Source organism: Lissotriton helveticus, chromosome 2_1 (genome assembly GCF_964261635.1).
Source record: "Lissotriton helveticus chromosome 2_1, aLisHel1.1, whole genome shotgun sequence".
In the NCBI taxonomy this organism is placed as follows: domain Eukaryota; kingdom Metazoa; phylum Chordata; class Amphibia; order Caudata; family Salamandridae; genus Lissotriton; species Lissotriton helveticus.
This window is the reverse complement of record NC_136059.1, coordinates 1,513,840,560-1,513,858,888: the sequence shown is the minus strand read 5'-3', so window position 1 is coordinate 1,513,858,888 and position 18,329 is coordinate 1,513,840,560. Positions and strand designations below refer to the sequence as shown.

Here is an 18,329-nt window from a genome sequence, read left to right as displayed (position 1 = left end):
CCGTGTCGAACGCGGCGGACAGATCCAAAAGGACGAGGGCTTGGGGATTCCCGACGTCAGCGTTGCTCCTGAGTGTATCAAGAACCGCCAGAATGACCGCCTCGGTCGAGTGGGCAGGTCGGAAGCCCGCCTGGTTAGGCTCGAGGTACTGGGAAGATTCAACAAAGTTTGATAGGCAGCGGGTGACATGGGCCTCCAAGATTTTAGAGAAATAGGGAAGGAGGGAGATGGGACGATAGTTCGATGGCTCGGCAGGGTCAGCACCCGGCTTCTTAAGGGGCACCAAGATGGCCTCCTTAAAAGAGGTGGGGACACTGCCACTGGTGAGCGATCTATTGAGTAAGTGTAAGATGCTATCTGGCAGATTAAGGCAGATGCTACGCAGAACAGAGGGAGGGCAGCAATCATTAGGGGAGCCCGATTTCACACGGGTGGCAAGTTCCGCTAAAGAGGTCGTGTCTAAGATAGGAAAGGTAGTGAAGGTCAAAGTGTTATTGAGGGAGCTGGGCGAGGGGAGGGATAGATTTTTTAATTTTGATAACTTTTTCCAAAAAAAAGGAGTTCAAAGTATCACAGGTGGCCTGAGTAGGAGTCTGAGCTGGAAGGGATCTTTCATCAGTGGTTAGCTCGTTTAGAACTCTGAACACTTCCTTGGATTTATTTGTAGCTGAAGCAATCCTATTGGAGAAGTGTTCCATTTTTGCTGACCTAATAGCAGATTTATAGTTATTACGTGTGGCCAAGTAGGCCTGTCTGGCTGAGTCAGAATAGTCGCGCCTCCAAGTGCGTTCTGACTGGTGTGTTTTTAGTTTCAGAGTCTTGAGGTCGTCGGAGAACCACCTGTGAGAGTACCGATGCCTAGTACGAGGGAAAGTGACCAGGGGGGCGAACTGGTCGCTGGCCGACTCCAGCCAGGAACCTATTTCCTGTTCCAGATGATCGATGTCGCTGGAGGGGTGAGGGTCGGGACAGGATTCGACGAGGGCGGAAAGAATGCCCTGGGCATCATAGGTGTTTCATTTTCGTGACTGTCCCCCGGCCATTAGGGGAGTGAGAGTCTGGCCGGTGACTGTGATGGTAGTATCCACCAAGTGGTGGTCAGACCAGGTACAAGGGAGAATAACTGGTGAGGACAGGGCCAGATTACAGGACCAAATCTGGTCTAAAATATGGCCCTTAATATGGGTAGGATGAGAGACATGCTGAGTGAGGTTCAGGTTCGCAAGAGTCTCGAAGAGCTCAATGGCGTGAGGGCCAGCATTGGGGTTGTTAAACCAATAATTTAGATCACCGAAAATGGCGAAGTCAGAGTGCACTGTTAACGCGGATAGTTGTTTACTCAGGATGGAGGGAAAGGAGGGCATAGAGTGGGGAGGCCGGTATAATAGGAGAAAGGTGAGGGCGCCAGTGTCGGTTTGTACACTAAAAAGTAAATTCTCAACCCCCGGTAAGACAAGGGAGTTAGAGGAAATAGAGGTAAGGCGTTTTGATATAATGGCTGCCACCCCTCCCCCGGGCCGGTCATCAGGGCGGTCGGTATGGAGAATGTAGTAATCAGGGGGGAGAGCTGCCAGGATATCAGGGAGAGCCTCAGAGGTTAGCCAGGTCTCCGTAAGCAGGAGCAGGTCGGGGTTGGAATGAGACAGGAGAACAAAAATGTCCTCGTAGTGTTTCACTAACGAGCGGGTGTTTAGGTAGAGTACCCTGATTGAAGTGGAGCTCCTGCTAGGCGTACCTGGGGGTAGATGTCCATCTAAGCAGAGTTGGTTATGGCGCGAGATGCAGAGGGCAATTGTGCGTCGGATAGCGGTAGGGGGAGCCGTGAATGCGGGATATTGAAGATCCCTAAGGGATTGGGCTGAATAAGTGATGGGCGGAACAGAGTGCCATGTCCTATGGCTCGGTCTGGCGCGGACGGGCGCAGACGGGCTTGCCTTAGGCACGCCTTCGGCGCGCAGACGGCACGCCCGCTGCGCTCGTCCGCTGCACGTCCGAAAGATGCACATTATTTATAGGGAGTGGAAGGGTGGCGTGGGGGGGCGTGGCTTTGCAAGGGGGCGTGGCCTCGCAAGGGGGCGTGGCCTCGGTCCACGCCGAGCTGGCGGCGGGAAAAGCTTGTGGGGGCTGCGGCAGCGATAACTCGGCTGCGCAGGACAACAAAGAAGCCAAGAAGCAAGTGCACACAGGTAAAGTGACAATAAGGTTTTTTAAAAGTAAATTGTAGAACAAGTTAAAAAAGCTCCCGGCTTTCCGCCTCAAGAGCAGTCTGTCTGGGCTGCAAGCGCTAGCAATCAGCGCTTTTGAAGGGTGGCGTGGCTTCACAAGAGGGCGTGGCCTTGCAAGGGGGCGTGGCCTCGGTCCTCGCCGAGCTGGCGGCGGGAAAAGCTTGTGGGGGCTGCGGCAGCGATAACTCGGCTGCGCAGGACAACAAAGAAGCCAAGAAGCAAGTGCACACAGGTAAAGTGACAATAAGGTTTTTTAAAAGCCAATATTATGGCCAATATTATGGAGCTGCACACTTAATGATCGTGAGACCATGCGCAAGTGCTAAATGGGATTAATATGTGCTCTTCCGCCTTAGGCTAGATATATGTACCAGTCCCAGACCAATGATGAAACTAATGTCATTTACTTGGTTCCCAATGGAAGACTTCATTGGGGAGAGGAGTTGGCCTAACGGCTAGGGCGCTCGACCTCGGACCTGGGGATCTGGGTTCGAGTCTCGGTAACGACGCCAAAAAACCTCCTGTGATTCTGGGCAAATCACTTAATCTCCCCGTGCCTAAAAAATGAAAGTGTGTCCTCATGTAACGTAACTGGAAAAATATGTAAAGCGCTCTGATACCTGATTCGGTTCGGGTCTAGTTCGCGCTATATAAAATTCTGCAAAAAAAGAAAAAAAAAGTTGGAAGGAACCTCAACTGCAATATCAATATTGAATGCCGACATGCGGTCTAATTGACTTCTATTGACAGTGTGGAGAATTGCTGTACAGCCAACTGCCTTCTGATTGAAGCGGACTATTCTCATTGGTCACTATACACCCCAACCTTGGTGGTACCAGCCTCAAACATTACCACACTACGTGATCACCCCCTGAGCCATCCATCTACTTTTTTACACCCTCATCGATGGAAGCAGTCTGCTGAGTATTTTGGAACCACCTCTTGAAAGGAAATATCCCAAGAATTCAGACTGTTTAAATGTAGGGTGGGGTGTGCGCCAAGGTGGCGACATCATGCTGCACGTTTGTCCGGGCAAATGTTGGACAATGGAACTTTAACAGAGGAAATATGAACACTGACCATCCTGCAAAGGATGAAAGACTAAGGGTGTGCCCCTTCTGATTGGTTGTCCTGGTGGCTCGATTGGTTGTCACCATGGACGTCAGGACTGTTCAAGGCTCTGTTGCCAATTATTGTGGTACTGCTTTTGATGTAGTGTGTTTTTCAATTAGTGATAGCATGTTGTAAAGGGTAAGCAAGCACCAAGCTAGGAGGAGTGTTCACCGTCCGGTCCCTTACCGAGGTTAAGGATGCTGCTGGTAACATTTACTAGTTACTGCCCATTAGCGAGTAGGTAGTTGGTATGTCAACTGGAGGGGGGGGGAATGTAGACATGGAACTTCAAAACTCATTTCAGAAGCATGACAACCCCCACCCAGCCTTAGCATAAGAACATGTTATGGAGAAGTATGAGAAGAGCCAGTATTGCAGGAAGTAAGATAGACAGGTCCAAGAACCATTGAGGATTGTAAACACCAGAGGAATCAACTATGTTAAAAGTAATATGCTCTGAAGGGCAAGGTAGTCCAATTAGGGGAAAACACGAGCAGAGAAGCATAGATGACATGCCTTCTATAGAAAAGTGTAGATAAGATTTGTATAGGCAGGGAAACCTCTTAATAGCTTATTTTGCTATAAATTAATGTGTAGGTCCTTATGGGTTTTATATATAAAAGGAGTTGCCTGCGAGGAGCAAATTAGAGTTCAGTTTCAGTTCTATGGAGTTCGCCATATGCAATTAAAACCATATATTGCAAACAGAATGGTGTCCTTTGTTGATCCAAGTTAAAATTTCGTTCTAGGGCAGACACAATGTCCTTGCCTCCGTGTTTGGCGTAGCAGGCAACATACCTTGTTGTCCCAAACCACATATGCACCCCTACCATGGAAACTCGAAGAGGCTTATTTACAGATTCTGCTAGAACTAGCATAGCATCTAGACAGAGCAACGTGGGGGTGTTAACGCTGCAAAATTTAATGATCTTGGCTCAAATTTTGACTGTTTTCACGATTACCTGCTTGACTCCTTTAATTTGTATCTTCTGTGTTATAATTCAATGTTGTGTGCACTAGATTTTGTATGTTAAAATAAATATTTCAAAACGCACAATCCATTTCTAGTGATCCTTGAGTGTGTAATTCATTAACAAACAAGGGGTTGGAGTTCCACTGCTGTCCCTGAACTTATCTAAAGGGTCTGAATCATTTCAAGAAAACACTTTCTTTGCAGCATTGTTTAGTGGGTTGTGTCTGATCTGCAGTCCAACTGGATTACTAACTAGTTTTGGTGCATTGAACTAAGTCCTTTAACCAGGGGTTAGAAATCCAAATCCTGCATCTCCAGTGGAGGGAGCCCAGATCATTACAAGGGGAACCAAGAAACACATTTTTAACTTTCTAAATCACCTAGAAAAAGTCAAGCACTATTTAAAAAGTTTACTGTGGACTGGCACATAGGCACAATTTTAGGTCGACCCTAATGGAGGTACATTATCCCCCGCAGGTTGTTCCTGGCAAATAGTTAACCTAACAGACTTGGTCCCAAAATACTGGCAAAGATGCTTGTCAGTCCTGCAGCCCCTCAGCTCCTCAGCTCCTCCGGGCAGGCATCTGAGCACCAGGTCTCTAGCCACGTTTTCTACAGGGTATACTCCTCTTTAGTCAGCTGGGCCCTCTTGTAGTTGTAAATTAGTCTTTTTTTCTGTCACTTTGAAGCATTCTTCTAGCCCTTCGCTAAGACCAAGTGGAAAATAGGATTTTAACCTCACCTAGGCATAATAGAGTAGCCAGGTCTACAGAGTCAAATAGCTTTCAGGTTTTATTTAACTATCCCCAAGATGCAATGCAGCTTATTTTTATTCATTAGCACACCCTGTAAGGCACAATTTAGGGGTGATTCGTATATGTAAAAAAAAAAAATAGGCTTTTACCAGGCAAAATCATTTTTCCCTGCCATGTGTCCTTGCAGTGCATTTCAATTACAGCCTAACCAGAGCACAACACTGTTCCTGCCAGAAATAGGTTTGTCAAATGTGGTTGGTGTAAATACACACAGCTGACATATGAGATTTAAATTTCTATGGCCGTTGTGGTCATTGGCGACATTGCTAAGTTAACATGACCTCTGCTGACATGATGCTGCTTTTGAGCACGTTAGTAGAGGACTTTATTTTGCCAGACTCGGTCTGTGCCTTTCACATGAGAACTGTTTGCTTTCTGCGTTCTCTGCCTGTTCATAGAGTTTAGTCTGAACACTATGTGCAAGGTTGATAAACAATGCCCCTTGTTACTCTGGTCAGTCCCTAGCACCTAGACAAAACATGCTAACAAAGCTGCACTGCTGGAAACTCATGCTTTGATATTATGGGGATGCATGGTGTTCAAAAACACACTTGGAGAGGGACCTTTCAAGCGATAAGAGATCTGCTGTTCTAGGATGTAAAACTTCCATCTAAGCACTAAGGTATGGGGTCTGCTTACAAAGCCCAGAGATCTTTATTTATATAATGGCAATGGGAGGGTGGTTAGGCCTTATAGTCCTTTTTCCACTGTCTGTATAGGATGACATCTCCCTTTATATTCTATGGAATTGTAACAATGCTAACTGTTTTAGGTTTATGCATTGCACTGCTGATAGCGGCTCCTATACTGCATTATAGAACACAATAGTTAAAATAAACAATTTGAACTATAACCGTGACTGACAATTTTTATTGTGGACAAGTGCGAGAGAGAGAAAGGGTAGGTCTTGCTACCGCGATTCCTGAGAGAGTAGGGAGTGTTGTGTTCTGGGTGGTCTAATCATTTATAGCTTCGTGATTATGTAGGAGAACAAATTAAAATATTTAGTCTGTTTTGGGATTTTTGGTACTAAGGTGGTAGGAAGGTACAACCCCGATACATGAGGTCCTGTTCTCCTGTGCATAGTTCTCTGTATGTGCAGAATCCCCACAACACCCTACTTGCACTTTAAGCAGAATAGGTAGGGTCAATGTGCAGCATGGGTTTTAGAGGAGACGCACAAGCACTTCAATATTATTTAGTATTTCGCAGTGGTAAAGCACACAGTCCTAAATTCAGAGTAAATCAGGCATGGACTAAGGTGAACATCTAGAATGACCAAGAAAAATCAAACTTGCTACAGTAACACTCTTACAGCAGGCTCCGAAGGATTTGAACGTTTGAACAGTAGACAGGAACATGGTAATAAAGGACTTTCCTATCAATTGAGTATGTAGGATGAATTTGTTGTCAAACAAAGACCCCATGAAAATCCAGAGACAAGGCACTAGTCTTAGCACGTCATGTAATATTTCAGCAATGTTATTGAATGGTCAGGATTCCTGTGATTTCTGTTAAAAGCTTTTTCCCACTATTCCAGCCATTTTTCAAACATTTTTTGTTAACATATTTTCTCATTTTGTTTCCTTCCTCTGCATTAGGTATTGTTCTACTTGAAGCATTTGGTTATTATATTTTATATTTGCTTATCACAATAAGAAAAAAGTTCAAACTGAAAAGGGGGCAAGATCAGACTACCAAGCTAAAATTTAAAATGTATCATTGGACTAGAGGTGGAGTTTGCCAGCATACACAAACTCTGGCCTTGGCGTCATTTTAAATGCAAACTGGGTTTTGTTACAAAACATAAAACCGGTGGAAGACTAGTTTGAGTGCCGACAGGTGGGTCTGTAAGTGTGTTACCTATAGAACATCCTGGAATTTCATGACATGTCAGTAACATTAAGAAAATCCTATGCTTTGAAGCATTTAAAAAGTCCATACATCTCAAATCTGGTTAACAGAGTAAAAAACTGATTTGTGATAAACAAAAGGTTTTTGTATGAAGTAATGATTGGGTTATTTGCTAATCTGTTTTGCTGCAATCCGTTTCATTTGAAATGCACTTGGAATTAGGAAATAACTAGATATTTAAGAGTAGTCTATTGTGATCTCTGTTCAGGCCTAATTTTTGTGGTCTAACTTTCTGGCTAATGCAAGAATATTTTTGGATGTAATTAATGACAAGTGTTTTTATACTGTAAATGTAGTCTATCTGCACTGTGCTTTTATTTGTTTTAATTGTAAATCATTGTTTTTATATGAATAGTTTTATGGTGATTTGCTGAATAAAAGTAAGATGATTGGGTTATTTAATTCACTCCATCAAAAAAAATAAGGAGGAATTTTATTCCTTTGTCCCACACCAAGAGGAGCATGGGCACTTGATATCACATTATCTTGAATATATTGATCTCAATTGTGGTCAAACAGAAATGCCTCCAATGAAATACTCAAGATGTGATCACGTCAATGAGGAGGTGGGAAAAGGAAACAAGGAGGTGGTGTGCTTCAAGGTGTGGGGTACAAAAAGAGTGTGCCCAATACTCTTGATAGTAAAGTTTCAGATAATTAAACAGTTGTACATTGTGTTAACAGCACTTGAAAACACTAATTGTTTCATCTAAGTTGGCTGTCCCCCTAAAAAAAAAAAAACGACCAGCTGCCTTCAATCTTCTCGTATGACCTGCTGTCCTTGGCAGACAATTAACTCCTATAGATTACATACCTCTTAAGCTCAATTTATGCCAGAGAGGAGCTTGGATCTTTATACTGCCTCCATCGGTGGAGTAATACCACTCAGTCTTGCCCCAAACAAAGCATATACAAATCAGAGCCTCCCCTCAGAACCCTAGTTTGATGACAAACTTAGGGTACAAAAGTAAACCTGTGGTAGATTGTTAAGGAAATGGCATACCAACTACGATCTCTTAGTTAAAGGCTCATACAAACTGGCCACGTCAGTCTACAAGGAAATTATTGTGAAAGCAAAATCGAGCTATTTTACACAAAAAATGCAGTCTTAAACCCTAAGTAACTTTTTGATGTGGTAAAACGAGGTCCCCCAATCCCAAAAACAACATCTGTGGCCATATGTTCTGTAACGCTCTAGCCTCGTTCTTGAAGACCAAGGTTGAGGCTATCTACATGTCGCTCTCATCCAGTTCTTCATTCACCTCTCCTCTGGAAGAACAGGACACCTGAGTCACGCAGGAATTAAGCACAACTATTCCTTCCAACATGCCCCAGAAAGACAATTGTTTAGTACCCCTCTCTAGCAGGTCCAATTGAATCCTCCCATCGGACAATGCTGTTTTCATCTCCTTTTCCTCTATAGCATCTGTTCAGTCCTTAGCCAAGTTCTCCACTTGGCCCATATCCCCACAGGAATCCTTCACATTGCTTCTGAAACTGTATCCAAGTACCTTACAAACATCTTTAATCTGATGTTTGAGACTGGCTACCTTCTGAAAGAATGGAAAAGAGCATCCATCCATCCTCTTAAAGAAACCGACCTTGGATCCCAATGATTCTAATAATTACTGACCCATCTCTCACCTTCCAGGCAAAGATTTTAGAGAAGGCCATTATAGGCTATTAATACTTAATTCCTTGCTTTTACCTGTAACGGTCTTCTGGATGACAACTAACATGGCTTCAGGAGCCAACATAGCACTGAATTGGCCTTTTATTGGTGCCTCTGAAGAAATTAGACAAACCCTGGATGAAGGTGGGAATGCTGCTCTAGTTTTATTACATCTCTCAGCAGCATTAGACATGGTCAACTTATTGACAGTCTATCCTCTCAAGTTATCATGGGTTAAGGCTCTCCAGCTTCTGAAATCCTTCCTCTCAGAGCAAGAGCGGTTTGTCGCCCTGGATGAGCCCAACTCTCCCTCTTTCTCTACCATGTGGGGTCCTGCAAGGCTCTTTGTTGAGCCCTACTCTCTTCAATCTTCACTTGACCCTCTTGGGCGAGCTGATTAAATCTTTTGAATTTGCAGTAGTGTCCTATGCTTAAGACACCGACCAGTAATCTTGCCATCACTGCCTCCAGATTCCATGACTGCATGCTGCAGATTAGGAGTTAGATGGTCTAACTTTCTCAACCTGAACTCTGGTAAAACAGAGGTGTTACTGTTTGGCAGGAGTAAGTCTTTTTGGTCTCCCTGATGGTTGCGACAGGATCTTGAAGCGCCCCCCCCCCCTACCCTGTCTCCAAGGCCAATAAGCCTAGTGGCTCTCTTTGATAGTATTGATATGCCCATCAAAAGAAAGATTACTATCACTTCTTCTTTCTTCATGCTTAGGACACTAATGAAAAATCTTCCGTTCTTCCTGTGCGATCTACAGAAAAATGTAGTCTCCACTCATTTCCAAAATAGATCGTAATGCCTTCTTTCCCCATCAAGAAAAGAGGGCTACAAAAACTACAAATTCTACAGAATGCTTTGGCACGACTACTCCTAGCAATTCTCAAGTTACAATCGGTCTACCAGGTCCTCTTCCAGCTACACTGGCTTCCCATTAAAAAGTGAACAGATTTCAAGGCCCTATGCATCACCTTTAATGCGCTGCACAATGTGGGGCTTAAGTATCTGAAACAACGTTTCCAATGGTACACCCCAGTAGAACACTTAGATCGCTGTCCGCTCGAAATCTAGTAGTACCCAAAGTCAAAAGATCTAACTGGGGGGGGGGGGCAGGAGCTTCATCACTTGTACTGCTAAGCTGTGGAACTCTATGCCCCCACTTCTTAAGAAAAAAAACAGAACTGTACTCTTCTTCGCTCATCTCTGAAGTGGTCTGTTTTGGACTGTGATCGGTTTCCAGAGCTATAGTGCCTAGAGTCCCCAGGGTAGTAGAGCATTCTATAAGTAATTTTCATTTCATTTAATACTTAGTAGCAAGATATGTACTGTGGCTATAATGTTCTGAAATCATTAAAATGCAACTTAATCTGGCACACAGTCTTTACTTTGACTTACCCACTGAGCGGCTGCAGGACCAGTGACCGAGGCTGGTCGAGCTCCTCATCTAGGACCACTGTGTATTCAAGGACTCCCTTCCAGACTGCATTCATCTGGGTAGCCAGTATCGCTCCTGCTGTGCCATCAGTCCAGTACAGATTTCTCCCAATCCAATCCACAGCTAGACAGTCCGACTTAATGCCTAAAATACAATGAAACCTCTCAGTTGGAAGCATAGATAGACTTGGCTCTTCAATCTTTGAAAGATAGTTTAGTGCTTGTGAAAACAATTGTTATGCAGCACAATATTCTGTCTAGTCATTAACACATGAGAACTCCTGTTAAATTAACAGAAAATTGCATTCCTCACTCAGATCAGGGCCGTAGCTATGGGGGGCACAGCGGGGCCAGGCCAGCCTATATTTTTCTGTGGCCCCCCAAACTGTATTCATGCTTGCTGTTTGTATCGATGTGCCACACCAGCCACATTTATATTTATAATTTGGGCTTGGGTTGGTGCAGTGACACATCTGAACTTCTTTGCATTTTGGCTGGTTTCTGAACTTTGCATTTTGGTTAGACCCTAGATGGAGGAGAGTAGGATCTGCTTACTTTGGTAACCCCCACTTTTTGCTGGTATTTAACAGTTTTTTTTTAATTTAGACTGGCTGGGGCCCTGCTATCCAGGACCCCAGCCTAGCTGCTTCCTCTCTAAATTGATTGCATGTACTTTAGGTACACTCCAGTTTGGTTACTGGGATACCTTTGGGAGTCCCTAGTATATGGTACACTAGGTACTAAGGGCATAGGTATCCCAGAGGCCTACCAGGGGCTGCAGCATGTATTATGCCATCCCTGGGAAGCCGTCCAAAATGACACAACAGGACTGCTACTGCAGCCTGGGTAAGGTGGTGCATGCACCCCTAACTAAGATATAGGTTACCTATATCTACCTTAAATCACTGACATAAACCTACAAGTCACTCCTATGGCAGGCCTTATCAATCCTGAAGGCAGGGTGCTTGGTTTTTGTGCGAGAGGGTGCCCATGCATGAGCTGGCCCCTCTGCAGCATTCAGAGCCTATTCTCCGAGGCGGTTAAGTGATGCAGCCAGATCATATACTCTTAAATGCATTATAACCTCGCGGTAAATGCTAACTTTGGAATGGCTGCATGGAAACATGTTGTGTTTGGTGTTGAACACTTTCAAATCATAGACCCCCCCCCCCCCCCCGGCAGCAGGGGTAGAATTCCACCCTTCTAGAGGGAGAGACATGTACACACTGGTCTAACCGGTAATAGTTTAACACCATCAGCGCGGCCCATTTACCCGTTGTGCGCTGACTTTTAAAAACCTGCGGTTCATGACGAGCTCAGCTCGTCATGAGCGTACGAGAGGTGTACCTCATGACAAGCTGAGCTCGTCATGAGCGTCGAAGGAGTTAAAAGAGCCCTAGCATCACAAAATGGTTGCTGCAGCCACAGACACGAGTCTGGCCTCCTGCTGCTGACCAAAACCCCGGCAGGGGAGGCCTGGACAGGTTTCCTCACAGGGAGGTGTAACCACCTCCCAGGCAGGCGCTCGTGTATTGGGGCTGGCTGGGTGCATTCTGAGAGTGCTTTGAAGTCTGCACTGGGGGCATATTTGGTGTCCCTGTGCATAGCCCAGTTCAAACCGGTTGCAGGGGCTACCAGCCCCTGCTCTGGCGTGAAACTGGACAAAGGAAATGGGTGTCGCCACCCCTCCTTCCAGTCCCTCCCATAGGTGGGTCCCCAGAGTATGTCCAACCTCTTTCTTGGGTATAAGTAAGGAACCCCTGGCAACAGGACTTTAGATTACACCTGGACGAATCTCTGAAACTGAATTCTGGAACTTCGACGCTCTACTAAAGACTAGAGGACGAAAGAATCTCCCATTGGGCCATGGGGTCAAGGAGTGACAGGCACCAACGAAGCATCTTGCAGGTCTGCATTTCCGAAGCTCCCGCCAGACTCCAAAGTATTTGCAACACAAGAAGAGGATTTCCAGACTTCTCAGAGCCGACTAGAATACCCAGCAAAGCTGAGACCCGCAGCCCTCACGAGTGACGTGTCACTCCAACACCATGTAAACCTCTGATAAGTAACGTTTCTGATACACTGATTTACAAAAGTATGATTGATTGTCTGTGTAATGAGTGTGATGCACTCTGACACCCTACACTGATAGGAGTGGCACTATAACTTATTAAATGCATGCACGTGAGAGAGGGGTTATGGAGACTTGGGCACTGTTAAAATGTGGTGCGGAAGAAACCCATGATGGGGTGGTCATTTGGGGGCACCTACCACCATTGTCGCACCGGGCACCACCAGTGCGAAAGCTGGCCCGATTACATAGTTAAAAGTGCAATTAATGACTGTGTTCAAACCTTCATCAGGTGTTATCGAAGCACAGCCAGGGATGTGTTTTACTGTTGTGCTTTGCTTTTTTTTCTCATTGAAGCAAACAATGTGATTGTTTACAGCCTGACACTTCTAGGCAGCATGTATCTCTTTAGAGAGCCACAGCAGCCCCATCAAATACCACGCAAAAGGGGTTAGACGAACGGATTGCAATGTGCTTTTTTTTTTAAACAAAGTTTTATTATGTTTACATAATATCGTAAGTCCACAATACATCACAATATCATTGATACATTACAGACGACCAGTGTGCAAAGAACGAGTGTATAGGGCATTATTAACCTCCATGTGTGTGACCATAGGAAAGTTGCATCCCATGTAACAGCCACTTTACCATGCGCCCGACAATCCCTCACGCTATCAGGTGCTCCGTTCTGTTATGTCATTTGACATTATTTACCATTTCGGCAGAGATTATAACATTGCACATCACTTCAACTAATAAACCAACTCCCTTCATAAACAATCCCACCCCCCTCCCGCTAGTCCCACAAACCTTTACTATGTCGGCTCTTTTAATCTGGTCCCGTTGTGGATTACAATAGATCTTTACAATGAACATGCAACTCGTTCCAATCCGTTCGGGTTAAGGGCAGGCTCTGACCTATGCACCTTATTGTGTGCTAGTTATGGCAGCATTGAGATCTATGTCCAAAGCTTTACAGGTTTGCATCATGGCATCCCAGTCGATCGCGATCGGAGTTTTCCGCAGACCTCTTGCCTCCTTCCCTTCTTATTACTGCACCCTCTGCTCCGCCCCAGCGGATTAATTCACTATGCCATATATATTCAGTGGGAGGTGTCTTTGATTTCCATCTCATAGTGATGGCTCGAATGGCTAAGAAGTGCCAGGTTTACAAATCGGTATTGTACTTTGTATTTGGCCGTATTCTTCCGCAAGCCTAGGATACATACCTCTGTAGTGTTGTGTTTCTCCCGGTGCGTTATCTCACATGTAAAACACCTAACAGAGTCCCAGAATCCTCGTATGCGTGGACACAACCATATCATGTGCATAAAGTAAGCACCCTCTAGTTGGCACTTGGGGCAGTGGTGCTCTGTGGGAACATGGTCTAATTTGTGAGGGGTAAAATAAGCTCTGTGTAGGATCATGGTTTGTACGAATTTGAATTTTGATATTTTTTTGGGAATGTTCTACGATTCTTGCCCATTCATCGTCTTCTAGAGCCCTCCCTATGTCCCCGGCCCAGGTATTACGCAATGAGGTTAGATCTACCTTTGTGTGTGAACGAATCCCCACATACAACCACTTGATAAGAGGTCTACCTCTGCCCATATAGTAGAGGGTTTTGACTATTTAGTGTGTAGGGGGCTCCTGCCTCTGGGGGGCCCACTGGGCTTTGATGTATTGTGACAATGCCGCTTGTAGTAAAAATAGATGGGCTGGTGCTCCAGTCTCCCTAACAAAATTATTGTGATCTAAGAGCATCCAGTCATTGAACAAGTCTGCCACCGTGCTGATCCCTTCGTCTAACGAGGGCGTTATTCTAGATTGTTATTTGTCAACCCACCAGCGGTATTCCCAATGGGATATTGCCAGCATACGCAGGGGGTGTGCCTGTATATTGTAATGCTGCTTTCCAGCATTGTAATGCTGTGCGCAGCAAAGGAGGGAGATGTTGTGGGGTTTTGCTTCGTGGCAGTAGCAGGGTATATAAGGCTCCCCTATCTATATCCTGGTCCATGAATCTTATCTCCTGAAAATTACGACCCGCAGTCCAAAAGGACAACCATTGCAATTGGCAATCGTAATAGTACGCCCTAAGGTCTGGTACACACAACCTCCCTCCATTTGTGCGGAGCTGTAATTTTTTTAGACTGATTCGCCTTAGACCAGATCCCTATATTAGATCAATTAACATTGTATTCATTAATTTAAATGTGGTGTGTGGTATCCGTATTGGCAGGTTTGTGAAATAAAGCAGTTGTGGAAGGACCACCATTTTTGTTATGGCTGCTCTACCTGCGACTGATAACAATAAAGTAGTCCAGACGGCAATACTAGAGCGTAGAGCTCGTATTGCTCTGCGAAGATTACCCTCAAACATGTCTGCATGTGTCTGGTAAACTTGGATACCCAAGTATTTGAACGTGTGTTGTGCAACCCTAAACGTAGCGCTGAATGTAATTTCTGTGGGGTTATCATGCTCTTTAAAGAAAAATACATGCGATTTCACTGGGTTTATGACAAGGCCCGAAAGTTGCTTGAAGTGGTCGAACACCTCGGCGAGAGAGTCCAGAGTAGATCGGAGATCGTGAAGATACAGGATAATATCGTCAGCACATGTAGAGAATAAGTGTTTAGTGTTCCCTATCTTTATGCCCATGTCCCAGAGTTCTGTACGCACTTTAAGCGCCAGTGGTTCAAGGGCTAATATAAAGATAAGTGGTGACAACGGGCAGCCCTGCCTCGTCCCTCTGTGTATCGAATATTCTGCTGAGATGTGTCTACCTGTACGAGCTCAGCCCGTGGGGGCATCATACAATAGATGGAGCCATTTTCTGTAATTCTCCGGAATGCCAAATTCCACTAGCGTCCGGAACATGTAGTCTCAATTAATAGTGTCAAACGCTTGACGCATATCTAATGAAATACACTCCGCGTATTCATGATGTCTTGGAGCCTCAGTCATGAGGTGGTGTAATTTCCTGCTGTTTAATGACGTACTGTGGGCAGGCAGAAAGCCAGTCTGGTCTATATGGATCAGTTTATGCAGGATTGGCAATAGTCTGTTAGCTAGCACCTTACTAAGTATTTTATATTCTGTTGCAGTAATGACAACGAGCAGTAGCTGACCATATCGGTGGGGTCTCTTCCTGGTTTCAGGAGCGATATCACTAATGCCTGCGCCGTAGTGAGGGGTAAGGTGCCCTTATCCAGTTCTGCCTTATATAAAACCTCTAATTGGGGCACTAGGGAATCTGCGTATAAGCTATAAAATTCAGCTGGCAAGCCGTCTAAACCAGGAGTTTTGTTTCGTGGGATACCTTAAATGGCAGTCCTGATCTTGGATTTAGGGATGGGTCCTAATAATTCCTTCTGGGCTTCTGCAGAGAGTCGCAGGTACGGTAAATTTGATAAAAATGTGCCCATTTGTGTGTTTGCGCCACAAAGTGTGACATAGTATTGGCGCGAGGACATAATGTCTCGAGTAATGTCTTTATCCCCTTCAAGGGTATTGATCTCATTAATTATGTGGGGAGGTCGTCCCATAGTAGTTTGGCCCACAACATACCAGACTTAACTGTCTCAGCGTGCCGCAGCTGTGTGTATTTTTGGTGATTATTAACACAAAGGGTTTCCAATATTTCTGCGTGTCGGATTCTGGCTTCTTGCAATGAGGCTCGTTTGTCATCACTGGCAGCTTCCTGCTCTAACCTATCCAGTTTTTGTACAATATCAATAAGGGACCTTTGTACTTCCGGCCGCGCACCAACTGTCGCACGATTAGCCTCTCCTCGGATAACCACCTTGAAGGCTTCCCATTCCACCAATCTGTCCGATGCTGTACTACTATTTTCTGCAAAATAGTGTTGGATAGAGTCAGACATGGTGGCTTGAAACACTGAGTCCTCCAACAACTGTGGCCATAGTCTCCAGGTGGGTACCGGAGTGGGTATCCTGCCCCAGGAGATCACCATTTCAGTGGGTTGTGATCCGAAAAGGTCTTTGCTAAGTATGTAGCATGCACCACCTGCATTGCAATCCAGTTTGAGCAATATATTCTGTCTATTCTCGTGTGAAGCATGTGGACCGGAGAATAGAAAGAATACTCTATGTGTTGGGTGTCGCATCCTCCACACGTTGCACACCTCCCATCCATCTGCCCACCCACAATGCCTTTGCTGGTTTGAATACTCCTGCACAATTAATAGGGGGGTGAGATCTGTCCAGAGCCACATTCATTACCGTATTGCAATCATCATCTATAATCCATGGATCCGCCATCCAACCCGCCAATGCCAGAATCAGTGTGCCCAGGAATTTCTCTTGCTCATAATTTGGTGTATGAATAGTACCCAGCACAACATGCTGCCCATCTAGGTTACCTCGTACAAAAATATATCTCCCCTGCTTGTCCACTCTTTGCTCCAAGGATGTAAAAGCACCCCGTGTCTAACCCAGATTGTGACTCCCCTTGCAAAACCTGAACATGTGGAGGAGAAAATCTGACCTCTCCATTTCTTGCGGAGCTAAACTACTTCCTTTTCCACCATGTGGGTTTCCTGCCAATATACTATCTGTGCCTTGCGTCACCACAGCTGTGCGTGAATCCTGTGTCGCTTCTGCACAGAGCCCATACCTAGAACATTCCATGTTACTATTGTATGTGTGTTAGGAGCATGCATTGCAATATGAGGCCTGGCGGCCGATATAGCATGTGTATTATAGAGCATATCCGATGTAGCACTTGTAATAGGACCGATAGCCTGCCTTAAACTTCCCAATACTCGGTACGGCCTAAGAACAATACTGGGCCATACAACTGAACATAACATATAAACAACTTTGTTACATCCGTTAATTGCTTTCGCAATTTGGGGGGCATTGCCAGCACCATCTACTCAGTACAGTCTCATTTCCCTATTCACAGTGGAGCTCCAACAGCTCCCTGGGCTATAAAATTATGACATTGTGTACCACTACAGCATATACAAGTCAAAGTAGAGTTGTAGGTCGCATTACTGTCACGTATACAACATACAATAACAAATCAAACAAACAAATCATCCACCTTCTGCGGAGTCACGGTGGGGAACAGGGCCACACTCCCCTCAGAGTTCAATCGGTGCGTGTCCACTGGAGGTCACGTCGCCAGTTCGTGCTGCATTCCGGTCGGTGGAAGCTGTGAGGAGCGCCTGTGCCTTGCTCCGTTGCATTTGTTGTTGCGTGGGATTGGACTGCGTAGTTTTCCTGCGTGTGCGCCGCATGGTTCGAGGGCTGGGCGCTCCAACATCTGAGGCTGTTGACTATGCTTTGGGAGGCCGCAGATAAGACTTTCCCTTGTTCCATCACTCCAGCCACTCCTCAATGTCCTCTGGGCTTTCAAAGAAGTGCGTTTTCTGATCATAAATAATTTTTAACCTGGCCGGGAATAATAAAGCGCATTTCAAGTTCAGACCTCGCAATTTCTTTTTAACCGCCATGAAGGAAGAACGTTGCCTTTGTACCATGAGCATGTAGTCGGGATATAGCGATATTCTGGCATTCTCAAAGGTAATCTGGGGCAGGTCTCTTGATTTTTGCTATAGAGTGTCCCGGTCCCTATAATTCAACAGTTTGACTATGAGCAGTCGAGGAGGGGCCCCCAGCCTCAGGTGTCCAGTAAGTATCCTATGTGCTCGCTCAATACAGAACTGATCGGACAGGCCGTCAGATGTGACCTGTTCCTTAAACTATTGTTCCATGTAGCGAGTTGCATCGCTTCTCTCCAGCATACCGGATGTTCCTTTGTGCCCTCCCTTCCGAATCTTCCACCCAGTCCATCAGGATAGCAACCTGGTCCTACAGTTGTATGATGTGGGCAGTGTTTTGGGTCTGTTGTGGGGACAGTTCCTCCAGTGTTATAGTGGGGTCTTTCACCTTTTCAGTAAGCTTGGCATGGTTCGCCTTAAGCAGGTCGTGAGGGCCCCAATCTGTTCAATGGCCTTTCTGGAGTCCTGCACTTATTTCAATATTAAGTCTAGTTTATCCATAGGTTCATCCATGTTGGTAGGTGGAATATAGCTGGGCGTTTGTGTGGCATCAAGGAGCTCCGAATTGTCT

The 18,329-nt window shown here is 45.3% G+C and overlaps 1 protein-coding gene across 1 annotated transcript in view; it reads right to left on the bottom strand.

The window, feature by feature from the left end:
• Nucleotides 1-18,329, bottom strand: part of LOC144820278 (uncharacterized) — a 988,894-nt gene that overhangs the window by 355,093 nt on the left and 615,472 nt on the right. Inside the window, exon 25 of the mRNA XM_078677866.1 lies at nt 10,115-10,298. Coding sequence (XP_078533992.1) covers nt 10,115-10,298 — 184 coding nt within the window. The remainder of the gene's footprint in view (nt 1-10,114; nt 10,299-18,329) is intronic.